General features: G+C 48.6%; 1 protein-coding gene across 1 annotated transcript in view; it reads left to right on the top strand.

Annotated features, from left to right (window-relative positions):
* Positions 1 to 14850: 14850 nt before the first annotated feature.
* gnb2 (guanine nucleotide binding protein (G protein), beta polypeptide 2) overlaps positions 14851 to 19655 on the top strand; it is a 10831-nt gene continuing 6026 nt past the window's right edge. Inside the window, exons 1-6 of the mRNA XM_027273743.1 lie at positions 14851 to 15611; positions 16907 to 16985; positions 17076 to 17114; positions 17366 to 17472; positions 18050 to 18113; positions 18282 to 18603. Coding sequence (XP_027129544.1) covers positions 16929 to 16985; positions 17076 to 17114; positions 17366 to 17472; positions 18050 to 18113; positions 18282 to 18603 — 589 coding nt within the window. The 5' untranslated portion in view covers positions 14851 to 15611; positions 16907 to 16928. The remainder of the gene's footprint in view (positions 15612 to 16906; positions 16986 to 17075; positions 17115 to 17365; positions 17473 to 18049; positions 18114 to 18281; positions 18604 to 19655) is intronic.

Here is a 19655-nt window from a genome sequence, read left to right as displayed (position 1 = left end):
CATCTGCATCCTTTTAAGTGATTGTCAGAAAGAATTCATTTTATGTTTCCTTTGAATCTGTTCAGACGTCTTTCTTCTTTGTAAATTCAGCCTCATTTACTTGAGGGAAAAAAAACAGAGTTAAGAATTATTTTCAAGTCTTCCACCCTTAAAACAGTTTAAAACAGGCATCACAGCTCCGTTAATTACATTAGTAGGGACAGTCAGTTTAGTTGTTAGTCAGTGCAGTGATTTTTGTAACTTTACTTCAGCTTATTAAACACAAACTTCCTTCGAGGAAGTAATGCATTTACAGATGACGTGAAGTGCGGACCGATGCCTGCTTCTGCTCTTCCGTCTGTGGCAGGACAAACATCTGTCAAAGAGATCCTCTGAGCTCACCATGAGAGAGTTCCAGGTTGAATCTACCGGATATAAACGTTTGTGACGTCACCTGATGAACCTGACTGACTCCGTGTCAGATTGTCTGTGTGTGCTTCTTTAGAGATGAAAACATTAAAGTGAGTTCCGCTCACATCGAGGTGGTGGCGTGTCAACCTCCAGCTCCACCCACCTGCTCGGTCCTCCCTTTCATGGCGTCCCAGAGTTGCAGTTGAAGTCGTCGTACCAGCCAGCAGCCAAAACGCCCGAGCGCTGAGGAAGCCCGAGGTGATGCCGCCAGATTGTATGTTCTCATGGCAATAGACGGATGAGCTCCTGGGTCTGCACGCAGGCTCGAACAGCCTGCATTTATTGTGGCGTCGTCGGAGCCGGTGGCGAAGCGATGCCGTTGGGAAACGAAATACACTAGGGGGAGGAGGGGGCATCAGGAACAGACGGACATTGAGAGGCCAGGAAGGCTCACGAGCCAACGTTATCAACCCCTGTTCCTGTACCTGTCACCTGCGTGTGCTGCATTCAGTCCAGAACCTGCTTCAGGACTGGACTATGCACCGCGTCAGATGTGCTTTTAATTGATACTTCGTTAATCCTCGTTGGCGTGCTGCTGGTTGACATCTCTGCACAGCTGATGAGACACAAAATCCTGGCGAGCTGCTCTATGTTGGAGGACAGATCACAGGAGGGCGGAGGGACGAGATGGGTGGAGGCCAGAGCTTACTAAAGCTTTACCGCCCTTAGCAGGCAAACAGAACCGGGCCTGGAGTTAGAACACAGCACACAGGGAATAAGGTCACACTACCAGAGGTGATTTACAGAGTTTATACTAACTGAACTGACTCGCCCGGGACGCCAGGAACCAAAACCCAGCAAGAGAACCAACTGATAGGTGGCTGTGTTCACTGTTTAGACTGGACACTGCCGGTTCCGCGTTTCTGTCCACCGTGTTCACGTTAGCTGGGACACTGTGCCGGTTCAGAGTTCTGTCGCTGTGTTCACCTGTAGACGGGACACTGCTGGTTCAGAGGGTTCTGTCGCTCCTGTTGTCCACTGTTAGATGGACCACTGCCCGGTTCAAGAGGTTCTGTTCGGTGTCATGCACATTTTATTATTGAAACCAATCACTATCCACAGGAAACACGTAAATTAAAATCAGAAAGTAACAAGATGTTACTGTCTACTGAAAAAGACCACATGACGGCGTGTTCCCTCGATGCCGCTCACACAGATGGCGTTGATGTCCGAACGTGGCCCGTTAACGTCTGCCGGCACCTGCTGTCCCTGATGTCCCCACCGTTTTACCGAGGCGTCGCAGGCTCGGCCCCACGAAGGTTGCGGAAGGGTCGGGCGACCGGGGAAGACTCATACGTCGCCGCTGGGCCCGAGAAAGAAAAACCGTGGTCTGCTGACTCGTCTCGATGTCCCACAGTCACTGGGGGGACAGAGGGACCAGCGTTAGGAGAGCGTCGCGAGACGCCGAGCGTGGCCAAACCTGTCTGCCGTCAGACCTGTCTGCAGCTCAAACCTGTTGCAGCTTCACGACCTGGTCTGCAGCTCCGACCGTCTTGCAGTCCCCTGTGGTGTCTCCTGAACTGTGATGGATCGATTGTCATCGATGGAAGCTGGCAAACCATGACAGGTAACCTGAGAGAACAGAAGCACAGGGTCTGCTTATTGAATATATCACACACACACCAACCACCACACCACACCCACCACACACACACACACAGACACCACACCCACCACACACCGGAGGTTGATCGTACAGTGTCGTTCTCCTGTAACAACACTGTGGCTGATATCTGTCTCTGCCTGCTGAGTCTTGAGCTTCACCTGCAAGCTGCAGAGATGCACTGTGTTGATGTTCCTGTAGTAAACCGTCCTGCTTCTGCGGCTTGATTGGGTAGGAGGTTCTCGGACGTCCGTCTGGTTTTGGGCCTTGCCCCTCACTGCAGCGATGACATACGGATTTCTCTGATTCTCTGATATCTTTGAACCAGATTCTGGATCGTTAGACGGTGAAGTCCAGCAAATTCATCCAGACTGTTGAGTCCACAAACGTTTTAAACTGGTTTCAACAAACTGATGAACCTCGCTCACCCTGATTGAATGACCGTTCGATCTGCGTGATCTCCTGTGAAGATCACGGTACCGATGTGTGTCAGCTCGGCTCCCAGCGGGACTGACAATGAAACTGCCTCCTGCATTCGAGACATCTGATATTAAAAGGTGTGGATGCTGTGTACGGGACCCACAACGTTCGCCACGTAACGTCACCGCACTGCACCACGATTTAGACGGAGACATAAGGCACTTTCGTGTATGTGACGGTCACGGTTTCTGAAGAGGCAAAATAATTCACACGTCACCCCCGTCAATCACAATACCGCCGCACCTCCACACGCTAATGTAATATCTGCATTGACATTTGCAACCGCAGTGTTTAATGAATAATCCGTGATACAGGTGACGTGATTCTCGTTTATTGATAACATTTACCATCTCACAGTATTTTTATTTGTTGCCTGCGCATCAGCGTGGCTCGCATACCCCTACTCGTTCCCCGTCATCTGTGTGACCACCCATAGCTTCTACCAGAGACCAATAAACTACTGTTTTCTCCCCCCTTGCCCAAAAGGCTGCCAAAACATGTTTATTTCTGCTGTGAAGTTGGGACATTGGACATGGGGACACCTTATGGCAGACTTCGGACTCACGTCGGAGCCAGCCTTCAGGTGGGACGAGATGAACTGCAGGCTTGAGTCACTGTCTCACTCTCTGCTTCAAAGAGACACTACAGCAGAAATGAAATGTTCGTATCTGGCTCTTGTGTTTGGTTCTTTCGACTCTGGATGTTAGGAGTCACGAACACAGCGTCTATATTTATTCTGTCTCAGTCTTCTTCTGTCTCTTTGTGATTCTTTTGCAGACGAGCATGAATGAATCGGCTCCGTCACTTCACCATCGTGTTAATAACTTGTTCAGCCAGCTTCGGTGTTCACACATCTCACAGCTCGTTTAAGGGGCTGCGCTGCCCTGACATTAAGTAACCGTTGTAAATGACATCTTCATTGTTTAGCGGTTTTGGGAGCAAGCTGCTTTTCTCAGAGGCGGGTGGAGGTGGATCGGTGGAGGTGCTTGTCTCCTGTTGGACTCTTCAGGAAGCGGGAGGAAACAGAAAAAAGGGGCTGAGTGTGGCGTGTTCTGTGTCACCTGTGTGTCCAGGTAGTTCCCTGCTGGGACCTGCCGTTGCCTCGCGCGCGTTTCAAGCAGTAGATGAGCAGATGTTGTCGAGGCCTCCGCAGGGCGACCGTCGTTCCCAGAAGGGGCGGATGCGGCAGGTCACACCCAGGAGGAGCGCAGGGGGATGGCGTGGATCTACGGAAGTAAAAGCTATTTAACTTCTGAGTGGCGACGTGACCCACAAACATTAATAGAAGCAGATATTGTTATTTGAACGCTGGAAAAGAGGTGGAGCACGTCCGGCCTACAGGAAGCTGTGAGTCACTGAGACTTTTTTATCCACTGATATAGTGACTTCACCTTGTTGGTGGTGTAAACTGTCCCAGACGATCAGTTGCCCATCCTGAGAGGCGCTGACAGGAGCCTGCAGAGACACGAGACACGAGACATGCGAATGAGACATGAGGGAATGAGAACATGGCATTGGACATTTTTCTGATGCAGTCAGTCATGTGATGAAACATCTCGCACCATCCTTCAGAACGTTTAGCACTGCAGCTGTGGTCAGTCGAGTATCTGAAACCCAGAACCTGCCTCTCTGGACTTTAAACGTCTTGATGGTGATGAGGTCAGAGTGATTCATTCCACAGGGACATCAAGTCCAGCGCGTCACGACAGCCAGGTGGATTCATCCTTGGGGCACCATGAATGTTCCCGACACAATCCATCCATATGTTTTTTCTGGTGGATCTACAGGAGCCTGACAGTCAGAAACACTTGAGACTGCTACACCTTTCCCTGCAGGGGAGCGCTCACAGGGTGGTGGCTCCATCTGCTTTTCCTTTGAGTGTTGCTGTGCCGCACCACCACACCCCCACCGTGTTTCTGGTAGCTCCGACCTGAACGTGTCGTGTACCGTATTTATAACCATGGAATCTGTCTGTTCTTTTGATTTGGGCTTCACATATCTCCATCATGCAGCGCTTCACACTATCTGACCGTTTGGTTCTGTTTGGACTCACCTGGAGTCGTGGTTTATTACCCCAGTGCATGGCGTGATCTTGCGAGGTGGCCCCGCCGGGTGCGTCTCGTCCTCATCTGAATCCGCCCGCCCACAGGATCCACCAGCAGTTATCTGGGTCAATGTGCAGGTTAAACAAAGTTCCGTCCGATCTAATGAAACTCTTTATTTAGACGCCGTCGGCCTGCAGAGACCATTCTCTCTGTTTCAGCAGATTTTTAGTTCAGATTCCATAAATAATCTGTTTAAAATGTTAAATAATCTGACGTGCTGTGCGGATTCTTTAGATGGATGTCAGAAACAAAGCTGATTTTTACATCTGGTGTAAGAATGAATTTACAGTTAAAGCATCATGAGCTCTAACACTCACCTGTGTCAGGGTGGGGTCCCCGCATGCTTTCCTCATCCTGATTGGCCCACAAACACAAACAGACAGTGAGTCTATATCGAGTAAAACGTAGACGTCACATTTAAAGAACTACAAAGATGTCCGCCTCACTCTGATCTTGGTTCCTCAGCTGCTCTGCCTCCTGCGAAGCTGCTCCAGCTCGCTCATGTTGGATCCGTCCGAGCGTCACTGTCAAACGGTCGACTCAGATTAGAATAAATCAATAATCCACTTCAATCAATTAAGGAATAATTTGCTGTTTTGTCCCAGAAATCAGAAAACACACATTTAATCTCTCACGGTGTAATCTGATTACAGCTGTCCGGATATAATCTGTAGTGGCTTAAGCTGTGATCCTGAAACAACACTCCCAGTCCACTACAGGCCGGGTACCAGGCCCGGGTCCTGGACAGCTGAGGGCCCAACCGGGGTCACACACACACACACCACACACACACACACACACCACACACACACACACACACACACACACCTCATCACCGCTCTCAGCAGAGAGGAAGCGCGTTTTCCTGTTCCTGACATGAACAGGGACACATTCGCAACGCCGGCACGGCGTCGAGCATCCGCGAGGGGGAAATTAAACCACACACACACACACACACACACACACACACCCACACACACCACCCACACACACCACCACACACACACACACCCACCACACACACACGGTGCAGAGGAAGAGCAATTAGCTACAGTAGTCCTGTTCCCTGGAGGGACCTGCGACCAGATGGATCTCACGGCACTAAGGAAGACAAAGGGGAAAAGGGGGTGCATCGTGGCCTCGGTCTCCTGGCACAGCTGCTCCATTTAGCCAATGAGGAGGGGAAGAAATGCTGAAGAGGAGGGTGGAGGAGGAGGTGGAGGAGGGAGGAGGGGAGGGAGGAGGGTGTGATGCATCAGAGATCAGGCCTGGATGAGTCCGGGCCAGATGCTCGGATGCATGTTTTTGTCATGCCAATGGACGGGGAGGAACCTCCACCTCCATCATAGCATGGGTGGGTCTCCTCCACCTCCATGCAGATGATGGAGGTTGTTAAACGAATCAAACCTCTTTCTCCTCACAGCCTCGCCCCACCCCTCACCGGCTGGATGCACATCTGATGTGCAGCTACACCAACATGGCGCGGCTAACATCGCAGCTGGAGGAGGCCTGCAGGCCCCAACACCTCCTCCACCTCACCTCCTCCACCACCTCCTCCACTGCATGTCCGTCCTGTCCAGACACACACATGCATGCAGGCCAGAGAACAGGCCAACATCCCCAGACTTGATGTGAGTCCTGCAGCATTCACAGAGTTCCGGGCCTCCATCACATATCGATCCGCCCTGATGGAGGCCTCCGACCACATCGTGTTTCAGCTGCCTCCTAAAAATGCGGTGGTAGCTGCGGTGAATGGAGTTAGAGACGATGCGGGTGATGAGGACCCGAGCCGCGGTGACGGCCTACACCGGCTGTCGGTGCCGGACGACGGGGGCGGCTACCTGTTAATTCTCCCGGTGATCCCGCACTGCTGCGTTCCTCCAGGTCCAGGAAAAAAAAAAAAAAAAAAAAACCGCACGAGGATCGAGCTACACGCCTGTGTCACGCATTAAAACAGAGCGCTGCAGATGTGCGTGTCACGATGCTCCTAAAAAACACGCACACGGAGGAGAGCCCCGCACATTTCCATTTCTCTGCGTTAGTTGCAGCTCCTGACAAAAAGATGAGAATCTGCGCCGTTTCCTCCCGCAACACCGAAACTGAACAGCGCCTTCCCCTTTTCACAGCACAGCGAGTCAGCACGGACACTTTCATCCCGCACGCGGAAACAAACACGAATGTCCGCAAGCTCGGTCCCGGCCCGCATCAACGATCACCGACTGTCCATTGAAACGGTTCAGTCCGGTTTTTTTTTTTTTTTTTTTTTACCCTCTTCTCGTGACGTTATCGTCGTTTTCCTCTCTCTTCTCTCTGTCCTTGTCTGTCTCTCTGTCTTTCTCTCCTCTTCTCTCTCTGTCTTCTCTGTCTCCTCTCTCTCCTCTCTCTCTCTGTCTCTCTCTGGTTTCCTCCTCCCCTCCCTGCTCCTCAGGACGAACCCGCACAGACCCGCACAGACCACAGAGACACACGGGATGTTTAAAGGACGTCTGACCGCAGATTCACGGCATGAGCGTGTTTGGACCCCACCCAGGTCTTAAACACTCGGACTCCACCACCAGCACCACCAGCCCCACCCTCTGATCTTTATTCATGATGGAGAACCATCCCAGATCATCAGGAGCTGCAGTTCCTCTAACGTCCACCTGAGGGTGGCTCCAGCAGGGAGTCAGTCTCCAAAGTCCCCATGTCCATTATGCAGAAATAAACATGTTTACAGAATATTTCAATGTTTTTAAAATGTCTTAAAACATCTAGTGTGACCGAGTGGCTGTTCTATGTAGAGGACAAGGCAGGGGGTGGAGAAAAAGTTAGGACAACTCCAAGGGCCACGACTGACAGGGGCCCACACAATAGACAACACCAAAAATAAAAATTTAACCATCATCACTGAGTTTATATATTCAAATCTATAATGAAATGAAGTATCTCTTTGTTTATGATGTTTGGGCAGTAAAAGTTAAATTAAAAAAATGAACTTTAGCACATTTTTAATCTTCATCAAACAGTGAACTGTATGCAGACTGTATGCAGACTGTACGCAGACTGTGAGACTGTTGCGACTACGCAGACTGTCGCAGGATAGACTGTATGCAGACTGTAGTAGACTGTCTGCAGACTGTATGCAGACTGTATGCAGGGACTGTATGTAGACTGTCTGCAGACTGTATGCAGACTGTATGTAGACTGTATGCAGGGATGTCTGTAGACTGTATGCAGACTATAAGACTGTACAATGTAGCGCCTGTATGCAATGGTATGCAGACTGTATGAGGGACTGTCTATAGACTGTATCGACTGTATGCAGACTTGTATGCAGGACTGTAGCAGACGTATAGCAGACTGTATGCAGACTGTATGAGTACTGTATAGACTGTTGCAGACTGTACGATGCAGATTATGTAGATGTACAGACTGTATGCAGACTGTATGCAGACTCCATGTATGCAGACTGTATGTGACTGTATGTAGACTGTACGCAGACTGTATTAGACTGTACAGACTGTAGACTGTAATGCAGACTCCATACAGGGACTGTATGTCCAGACTGTATGTAGGGACTGTATGCGCCAACAGACTGTATGTAGACTGTATGCTAGACTGTATGCATACTATATACAGACTGTTATAGACTGTCATGTAGGACTGTATGCAGGACTCCATTTACAGACTGTAGCAGACTGTATGTAGACTGTCATGGTAGGGACTGTATGCAGACTGTATGTAGACTGTATGCAGACTGTACGCAGACTGTACTGTAGACTGCTGCCGTAGACTGTACGTAGACTGTACGCAGACTGTATGCAGACTGTATGTAGACTGTACGTAGACTGTACGCAGAATGTACGCAGACTGTACGCAGACTGTATGCAGACTGTACCGGACTGTACGCAAGGGACTGTCGCAGACTGTCTGTAGACTGTACAGCAGACTGTAAATGCAGACTGTATGCAGACTCCATCCCAGACTGTACTAGACTCTATGTGACTGTATGTAAACTGTACGGACCGACTGTAGTGTAGACTGTACGCAGACTTGTATGCAGCTGTATCCAGACTCCATACAGTACTGTATGCAGGACTGTATGCAGACTTACGTGACTGATACGCGACTGTATGCAGACTTGTATGTAGACTGTCGCAGACTGATGCAGATGTACGCAGACTGTAGCAGACTTTTGTAGTGACTTACCAGACTGTATGCAGACTGTATGCAGACCCTACAGACTGTAGTAGGACTCTATGTAGACTGTATGTAAAACTGTACGCAGACTGTAGTAGACTGTATGCGATGTATGATATCTACAGGACTGTATATAGGACTGTATGCATTACTGTAGATGTATGTAGACTGCTGCATGTACAAATCACCAGCGTTAAATTAATTAAAATTAATTAGAGTTCTGTAAGCTTCTGATGGGATAGTTCGGTCCTAGAGATGTGGGGTAAACAGCTGCACTGAGGGCCCGTTTGATTTTGTTGTCATGGGGCCAAAGTTCCTAGCGGCGCCCTGAGAGTCAGTGTTTGGTTTGTCCCTTCTGAGCTGCTGTAGATATGAAAAGTTTCTCATTAAGGCAACAAAAACTGAATTTCTTTTTTTTTGGTGATTAAACACAAATGAAACATAGATAAAATATTATTCCATCTCTGCTGATATATATTAATGTGACTTAGCACTCACTGTTTGCTCTGGTGAGGCTGTTTTCAGCTGATTATAGAACAAAATCATAAAGAGAGCAGCCGGACAATAGATCGTCGTTGTTTGTCTGTGTCCAACTTTAATGTTTCTACATGTCGTGATGAGAGACGAGCAGTTTGTCGCGTCTGTAGTACAAGAAAAATCTGTATTTATGTTTTATATCAGGTGTGAACATCGAGTCATGTGAACCCGGACCAATAACAGGAGAGACTGAAATATATGATGTCCCACTGTGTAACCTGACTACAGCTGTACTCGAGTATTCTTCTGATTACATTACTTCTGATCCTATCCAGGTCCCCAGCAGCAGCTGATATCACTGCACATTACTCTTGTCCGGCTAACAGCAGCTAAATTATCCGACTCTTTACCTCGCTACGTTAGCCCTCAGAAAACACCAAATTAACAACGTGATCTAATACTTATGTATGGTTTAGCTCCGGTTCTGGCATGACACTGGCTCCAACCCCCAGCCAGCATTCCAAACACTAACACTCAGTGTGAGGTCAGAGCTAAACGAAGGCTAACAGAGCTAACCGAGCTAATAGCCTGAGCTAACACGACTGACTAACATGAGCTAACAGCAGCTAACAGGACTGAGCTACATGAGCTAAATGATGCTAACATGAGCTAACAGCAGCTAACAGACTGAGCTAAACATGAGCTAACGAGCAACATCTAAAACAAACTGAGCTAAGAGCAGCTAACAAACTGAGGAGCTAACAGCAGCTAACAAAACTGAGCTAACAGCGAGCTAACAACGAGAACTGAGCTAACATGAGACTCAAACAGCAGCTAACAAACTTGAGCTAACAGCAGCTAACAGGACTGAGCTAACATGAGCTAACGCAGGTAACCAGACTGAGCTAACATGAGCTAACAGACTGAGCTAACATGAGCTAACAGCAGCTAACAGACTGAGCTACAGCAAGCTAACAGACTGCAGCTACATGAGCTAACAAGTAGCTAACAGACTGAGCTAACTGAGCTAACAGCAGCTAAGCTGTCAGCAGTTTACTTCACTGTCCATCATAAACTCTGTAAATCAGTAAATCTGTGAATCAGTGAAATAGTTGTGCTTGTGGTGTGGTCGATGACGTCATTATTTAAGGTTTTATGCTGCTTGTTGATCTCCGACGGCACGTCTGAGGTTATATTAGTTATTGATGAGTCAGAACGCAGGGGCGTGGGCCCTCCCACCTGACTTCTATTTGTGTGTTCCCGCCCTCCCCTTCAGGAGTCACGTGGGTGCTTTCTGCTCTCTCGTGACACTTTTGAACAAATAATCGGGGGGCTCGTGCCATGGCCGCGCTGTGTTATTGGGCTGCACCTATTCCCGGCAGCAGCAGCATTCCCGACACCACCCGGCACGGCTCGGCTCTGGTCACGCGGCTCTGCGCATCCCATCCTGGATGTTTGCGTCCGGGACGCACCCTGACACAAACCGAGCCCCCCCCCTCCTCCTCCACCTCCTCCACCTGACACAGACTCACCTCTCTGAGCCTCCTCGTGACGGTTTCACCCACTTCCTGCTTCAGACCCCTCTTCTGTCTCGCGGTCCTCTCTGCCCGCGCGCGCGTGTCTCGCGTGGAGGTGTCCCGGCTCAGATGCGCAGAGCCCGGTGAGCCGAGCCGAGCCGTGCCGGGTGGTGTCGGGATGCTGCTGCTGCCGGGAGAGAGGTGCAGCCCAATACCAGCGCGGCCATGGCACGAGCCCCGATTATTTGTTCAAAAGTGTCACGAGAGAGCAGAAAGCGGCCACGTGACTCCTGAAGGGGAGGGCGGGAACATCACAAATATGAAGTCAGGTGGGAGGCCACGCCCCCCGCTGTCTGACGTCATCAATAACTAATAAATAACCTCAGACGTGCGCGTGAGATCAGCAATCAGCATAAACTTTAAATCATGACGTCATCGACCACACACACACACACACACACACACACACACACAGCAGCAACTATTTCACTGATTCTGGTGAAACTGGATCATATTTTATGGAGGAAATGTTTTCTGGTTTTCCCTCTGATGTCCTCCGGCTGCTCCGCCTCAACTCTCTGTGATTTACAGAGTTTATGATGGACAGTGAAGTAAACTGCTGACTGCTGTAGCTTTAGCTCAGTCTGTTAGCTGCTGTTAGCTCATGTTAGCTCAGTTTGTTAGCTGCTGTTAGCTACTGTTAGCTCAGACTGTTAGCTGCTGTTAGCTCATGTTAGCTCAGTCTGTTAGCTCAGTCTGTTAGCTGCCGTTAGCTCATGTTAGCTCAGTCTGTTACCTGCTGTTAACTCATGTTAGCTCAGTCTGTTAGCTCAGTCTGTTAGCTGCCGTTAGCTCATGTTAGCTCAGTCTGTTAGCTGCTGTTAGCTCATGTTAGCTCAGTCTGTTAGCTGCTGTTAGCTCATGTTAGCTCTGTTTGTTAGCTGCTGTTAGCTCATGTTAGCTCAGTCTGTTAGCTGCTGTTAGCTCATGTTAGCTCAGTCTGTTAGCTGATGTTAGCTCAGTCTGTTAGCTCATGTTAGCTCAGTTTGTTAGCTGCTGTTAGCTCATGTTAGCTCATGTTAGCTCAGTTTGTTAGCTGCTGTTAGCCGCTGTTAACTCATGTTAGCTCAGTGTGTTAGCTGCTGTTAGCTCAGTGTGTTAGCTCATGTTAGCTCAGTCTGTTAGCTGCTGTTAGCTACTGTTAGCTCAGACTGTTAGCTGCTGTTAGCTCATGTTAGCTCAGTCTGTTAGCTCAGTCTGTTAGCTGCCGTTAGCTCATGTTAGCTCAGTCTGTTACCTGCTGTTAACTCATGTTAGCTCAGTCTGTTAGCTCAGTCTGTTAGCTGCCGTTAGCTCATGTTAGCTCAGTCTGTTAGCTGCTGTTAGCTCATGTTAGCTCAGTTTGTTAGCTGCTGTTAGCTCAGTCTGTTAGCTGCTGTTAGCTCAGTCTGTTAGCTGATGTTAGCGCATGTTAGCTCTGACCTCACACTGTGTGTTAGTGTTTGGAATGCTGGCTGGGGGTTGGAGCCAGTGTCATGCCAGAACCGGAGCTAACCCATACATACGTTAGTATCACGGATCACGTTGTTAATTTGGTGTTTTCTGAGGGCTAACGTTAGCGAGTAAAGAGTCTGGATAATTTAGCTGCTGTTAGCCGGACAAGAGTAAATGTGGGACTGACTTTTAGTGGTTGGTGAGAGCTTGGTGAAATAAAAGGCTGAAAGACAGACGCCGAGCTGGGCTGACTGCTGCTGGACTAGGCAGTGATATCAGCTGCTGCTGGGGACCTGGATGATGATTGATCAGAAGTAATGTAATCAGAAGAAATACTCGAGTACAGCTGTAGTCTAGGTTACCACAGTGGTGACATCATAATATTTCAGTCTCTCACTGTTATTGGTCCGGGTTGTTCACATGACTCGATGTTCACACACTGATATAAACATAAATACAGATGTTTTATTGTATCTACAGACTCTGATCAAACTGCTCGTCTCTCATCACGACATGTAGAAACATAAAGTTGGACACAGACAAACAGATGATCTATTGTCCTGCTGCTTCCTCTTTATGATTTTTGTTCTATAATCAGCTGAAAACAGCCTCACCGAGCAAACAGTGAGTGTAAGTCACATTAATATATATCAGCAGAGATGGAATAATATTTATATTTATGTTTCATACGTGTTCAATCACCTAAAAAAATAAGAATAATTCAGTTTTTGTTGCCTTAAATGAGAAAACTTTTATATCTACGGCAGCTCAGAAGGGACAAACCAAACACTGACTCTCAGGGGCGCCGCTAGGAACTTTGGGCCCCATGACAACAAAATCAAACGGGGCCCCTCAGTGCAGCTGTTGACCCCACATCTCTAGGACTGAACTATCCCATCAGAAGCTTTACAGAACTCTAATTAATTTTAATTAATATTTACTGCTGGTGATTTGTACATGCATGCAGTCTACATACAGTCTGCATACAGTCTGCATACAGTCTACATACAGTCTATATACAGTCTGTATATAGTATGCATACAGTCTGCATACAGTCTACATACAGTCTGCGTACAGTCTACATACAGTCTACATACAGTCTGTATGGAGTCTGCATACAGTCTGCGTACAGTCTATATACAGTCTGCGTACAGTCTACATACAGTCTGTATGGAGTCTGCATACAGTCTGCGTACAGTCTACATACAGTCTGCATACAGTCTGCGTACAGTCTGCGTACAGTCTACATACAGTCTGCATACAGTCTGCGTACAGTCTACATACAGTCTGCGTACAGTCTACGTACAGTCTACATACAGTCTGCATACAGTCTGCGTACAGTCTGTGTACAGTCTACGTACAGTCTACATACAGTCTGCATACAGTCTACGTACAGTCTGCATACAGTCTGCGTACAGTCTACGTACAGTCTACATACAGTCTGCATACAGTCTACATACAGTCTGCGTACAGTCTGCATACAGTCTGCATACAGTCTACATACAGCCTGCGTACAGTCTACGTACAGTCTACATACAGTCTACATACAATCTGCATACAGTCTACATACAGTCTGTATGGAGTCTACATACAGTCTACATACAGTCTGCATACAGTCTACATACAGCCTGCGTACAGTCTACGTACAGTCTACATACAGTCTGCATACAGTCTGTATGGAGTCTGTATGGAGTCTGTATGGAGTCTGCATACAGTCTGCATACAGTCTGCATACAGTCTACATACAGTCTACATACAGTCTGTATACAGTCTACATACAGTCTGCATACAGTCTGCATACAGTCTACGTACAGTCTACATACAGTCTGCATACAGTCTGCATACAGTCTGCATACAGTCTACACAGTCTGCTTACAGTCTACATACAGTCTGCATACAGTCTGCATACAGTCTACGTACAGTCTGCATACAGTCTGCATACAGTCTACATACAGTCTACATACAGTCTGCAGTCTGCATACAGTCTACATACAGTCTACATACAGTCTACATACAGTCTGCAGTCTGCATACAGTCTGCATACAGTCTACATACAGTCTGCATACAGTCTGCATACAGTCTGCATATAGTCTACATACAGTCTGCATACAGTCTGCAGTGCAGTTCACTGTTTGATGAAGATTAAAAATGTGCTAAAGTTCATTTTTATTTAACTTTTACTGCCCAGAACACGTAAAAACAAATAGACGATTTATTTCATTATTAGATTTGAAATATATAAACTCAGTGATGATGGTTTATTCATTTTATATTACCTGTTGTTTGGGGCCCCTGTCAGTCGTGGCCCTTGGAGTTGTCCTAACTTGTCCCCCCTGTACGGCGCCCCTGCTGTCTCTACATAGAACAGCCACTCTTCATGCTTAAACCGAGAGGGAGCGGCGAGGGGTCTTCAGTCGGTTGTGATCTGTCACCACTAGATGTTTTAAGACATTTTTAAAAACATTGAAATATTCTGTAAACATGTTTATTTCTGCATAATGGACATGGGGACTTATGGAGACTGACTCACTGCTGGAGCCAGCCTCAGGTGGACGTTAGAGGAACTGCAGTTCCTGATGATCTGTGATGGTTTCTCCATCATGAATAAAGATCAGAGGGTGGTGCTGGTGGTGCTGGTGGTGCTGGTGGTGGAGTCCTGAGTGTTTAAGACCTGGGTGCGGTCCAAACACGCTTCATGCGTGAATCTGCGGTCAGACTGTCTTTAAACATCCCGTGTGTCTCTGTCTGTGCGGGTCTGTGCGGGTTCGTCCTGAGGAGTCAGAGGAGGGAGGAGGAAACCAGAGAGAGAGACAGAGAGAGAGAGAGAGAGACAGAGAGAGAGAGAGACAGAGAGAGGAAGGAAACGACGATAACGTCACGAGAAGAGGAGTAAAAAAAAAAAAAAAACCGGACTGAACCGTTTCATGGACAGTCCGTGATCGTTGATGCGGGCCCGGGACCGAGCTGCGGACATTCGCGTTTGTTTCCGCCGTGCGGGATGAAAGTGTCCGTGCTGACTCGCTGTGCGTGAAAAGGGGAAGGCGCTGTTCAGTTTCGTGTTGCGGGAGGAAGCGGCGCAGATCTCATCTTTGTCAGGAGCTGCACTAACGCAGAGAAATGGAAATGTGCGGGGCTCTCCTCCGTGTGCGTGTTTTTTAGGAAGCATCGTGACACGCACATCTGCAGCTCTCTGTTTTATGCGTGACACAGGCGTGTAGCTCGATCCTCTGCGGGTTTTTTTTTTTTTTTTTTCCTGGACCTGGAGGAATAACGCAGCAGCTGCGGGATCACCGGGAGAATTAACAGGTAGCCGCCCCGTTCTCCGGCACCGACAGCCGCTGTAGGCCGTCACCGCGGCTCGGCGCCTCATTCACCGCATCGTCTCTAACTCCATTCACGCAGCTACATCCGCATTTTTTAGGAGGCAGCTGAAACTAGATGTGGTCGGAGGCCTCCATCAGGGCTGATCGATATGTGATGGAGGCCCGGACTCTGTGAATGCTGCAGGACTCACATCAAGTCTGAGTGGATGTGGCCTGTTCTCTGGCCTGCATGCATGTGTGTGTCTGACAGGACGGACATGCAGTGGAGGAGGTGGAGGAGGTGGAGGTGGTGGAGGTGGAGGAGGTGGTTGGGGCTCTGCAGCCTCCTCCAGCTGCAGATGTAGCCGTGCCATGTTGGTGTAGCTGCACATCAGATGTGCATCAGCCTGTGAGGGGTGGGGCGAGGCTGTGAGGAGAAAGATGTTTGATTCTGTTTAACAACCTCCATCACCTGCATGGAGGAGGAGGAGGTGGAGGTCTCCTCCACCTCCTCCTCCTCCATGCATATGATGGAGGTGGAGGTCTCCTCCCGTCCATTGGCATGACAAAAACATGCATCCGAGCATCTGGCTGGACTCATCCAGGCCTGATCTCTGATGCATCACACCCTCCTCCTCCTCCTCCTCCTCCCTCCTCCACCTCCTCCTCCACCCTCCTCTTCAGCATTTCTCCTCCTCATTGGCTAAATGAGCAGCTGTGCCAGGAGACCGAGGCCCACGATGCACCCCCTTTTCCCCTTTTGGCTTCCATTAGTGCCGTGTGATCCATCTGGTCGCAGGTCCCTCCAGGGAACAGTGACCTACTGTAGCTAATTGCTCTTCCTCTGCACCGTGTGTGTGTGTGTGTGTGTGTGTGTGTGTGTGTGTGTGTGTGTGTGTGTGGATTTGAATTTAAAACCTCGCGGATGCAAATCGACGCCGTCTGCGTTTGAATGTGTAACTGTTCCTGTCAGGAACAGGAAACGCTGCTTCCTGCTGAGAGCGTGATGAGGTGTGTGTGTGTGTGTGTGTGTGTGTGTGTGTGTGTGTGTGTGTGACCCCGGTTGGCCCTCAGCTGTCAGGACCCAGGCCTGGTACCCGGCCTGTAGTGGATCAGGGAGTGTTGGTTCAGGATCACAGCTTAGCCACTACAGATTATACCCTGACAGCTGTAATCAGATTACACCGTGAGAGATTAAAATGTGTGTTTTCTGATTTCTGGGACAAACAGCAAATTATTTCCTTTAATTGATTGAAGTGGATTATCGGATTATTCTAATCTGAGCCTGACGTTTGACAGGTGACGCTCGGACGGATCCAACATGAGCGAGCTGGAGCAGCTTCGTCAGGAGGCAGAGCAGCTGAGGAACCAGATCAGAGTGAGGCGGACATCTTTGTAGTTCTTTAATGTGACGTCTACGTTTATCACGATATAGACTCACCTGTCTGTTTGTGTTTGTGTCCATCAGGATGCCAGGAAAGCATGCGGGGACTCCACCCTGACACAGGTGAGGGTTTGGAGCTCATGATGCTTTAACTGTAAATTCATTCGTACACAGATTAAAAATCTGCTTTGTTTCTGACTCCATCTAAAGAATCCTCACAGCACGTCAGATTATTTAACATTTAAACAGATTATTTATCGAATCTGAACTAAAAATCTGCTGAAACATGAAGAATCGTCTCTGCAGGCCGACGGTCTAAATAAAGAGTTTCATTAGATCTGACTGAACTTTGTTTAACCTGCACATTGACCCAGATAACTGCTGGTCTGGATCCTGTGGGGCGGATTCAGATGAGGACGAGACGCACCCTGCGGGGCCACCTCGCTAAGATCTACGCCATGCACTGGGGAACCGACTCCAGGTGAGTCCAAACAGAACCAAACGCTGCAGATATATTGAAGCTGCTGCATGATGGAGATGATGTGAGGACCAAAATCAAAAGAACAGACAGATCCATGGTTATAAATACGGTACAGACCCGTTCAGAGTCTGAGATACCAGAACACGGTGGGGTTGTGGTGGTGCTGCAGCACCTCAAAGGAAAAGCAGATGGAGCCGCCACCCTGTGAGCCCTCCACCTGCAGGGAAAGGTGTAGCAGTCTCATGTGTTCTTACTGTCAGGCTCCTGTAGATCCACCAGAGAAAACATCTGGATGGATTGTCGTGAACATTCATAGTTCCCAGAGGATGAACCCTGCTGTCGTGACGCGCTGAGACATTGATGTCTCCTGTGGATGAATCACTCTGACTCATCCTCAGTGTCACCATCAAGACGTTTAAAGTCCAGAGCTGCAGGTTCTGGTTCAGATCCTCGGACTGACCCCAGCTGCAGTTCTGAACGTTCTGATGATGGTGTGAGATGTTTCACCATGACTGACTCATCAGAAAATGTCCATGCATGTCTCATGTCTCGTGTCTCATGTCTCGTGTCTCTGCAGGCTCCTGGTCAGCGCCTCTCAGGATGGGAAACTGATCGTCTGGGACAGTTACACCACCAACAAGGTGAAGTCACTTCATCAGCTGGATAAATAAAAGTCTCAGTGACTCATCAGCTTCCTGTGCAGCCGTGACGAGCTCCACCTCTTCCAGCGTTCAGAATAACATCTCTGCTTCTATTAATGTTTTGGGTCACGTCCCACTCCGAAGGTTTAATGTCTTTTACTTCCGTAGATCCACGCCATCCCCCTGCGCTCCTCCTGGGTGATGACCTGTGCATACGCCCCTTCTGGGAACTACGTCGCCTGCGGAGGCCTCGACAACATCTGCTCCATCTACTGCTTGAAGACTCGCGAGGGCAACGTCAGGGTCAGCAGGGAACTACCTGGACACACAGGTGACACAGAACACGCCACACTCAGCCCACTTTCTGTTTCCGCTTCACCTGAGAGTCCAACCAATGAGACAGCACCTCCACCTCCACCTCCACCCGCCTCTGAGAAAAGCAGCTTCGCTCCCAAACCGCTAAACAATGAAGATTTCATTTACACGGTTAATTAATGTCAGGGCAGCGCAGCCTTAACGAGCTGTGAGATGTGTGACACCGAAGCTGCTGAACGTTATTAACACGATGTGAAGTGACGGAGCCGATTCATTCATGCTCGTCTGCAAAGAATCACAAAGATAAAGAAGAAGAGCTGAGACTGTAAAGATGAACAGAATAAAATGTGTTTGTGACTTTAACATCCAGAGTCAGAAAGAACCAAACACGAGAACCAGACACGAACATTTCATTCCTGCTGTAGTTTCTCCTTCATGTTGGGAAGCAGAGAGTGAGACCAAGCTGCAGTTCCTCTAACGTCCACCTGAGGCTGGCTCCAGAAGTGAGTCAGTCTCCATAAGTCCCCATGTCCAAATGTCCAACTTCACAGCAGAAATAAACATGTTTACAGCCTGGTACAAAAAACAGTTTTGGTCTCTGTAGCTAATTTCCCCGTTCATGACAACTGTACTGAGGGTGAATTTATATACAACTCACCTGTTCACATTATATTAAGGCTTAAAGTTATGCAGGGTTAAGAGCGGGGACGCTTTGATTGACAGGTGGATGACTTTTGATGATTTTTAGCGTCTTCAGAAACCTGTGACGTCACATACGCGTCTATTCTTTAAACTGTGAGTGAATTTGACTTTGTGGCGACACACCGGCCCTTTAATATCAAGACGTCTCGAATGCAGGAGTGCAGTTTCACCTGGGGACAGCTTTAGACAGGTTAACAGGTGATAGATGATCAGGTCTGAGAGGCTCAGTCTTCACATCAGGGTGAGGCGAGGTTCATCAGTTTGTTGACACCAGTTTAAGACTCACAGTCTGGATGAATTTCTGGACTTCACCGTCTACGATCCAGAATCTGGTTCAAAGATTCAGAGAATCAGAGAAATCTCTGCAGGTGAGGGGCAAGGCCCAAAACCAGCACGGAGCGTCCGAGACCTCCGACCCATCAGGCAGCAGAGCAGGACGTTACTACAGGAACATCAACACAGTTCATCTCTGCAGCTGCAGGTGAAGCTCAGACTCCAGCATGCAGAGACAGAAACACTGCACAC

Source organism: Larimichthys crocea, chromosome XXII, assembly GCF_000972845.2.
Source record: "Larimichthys crocea isolate SSNF chromosome XXII, L_crocea_2.0, whole genome shotgun sequence".
Taxonomy (NCBI): domain Eukaryota; kingdom Metazoa; phylum Chordata; class Actinopteri; family Sciaenidae; genus Larimichthys; species Larimichthys crocea.
The sequence above is the reverse complement of the archived record's forward strand: the minus strand, read 5'-3'. Positions and strand labels throughout refer to the sequence as shown.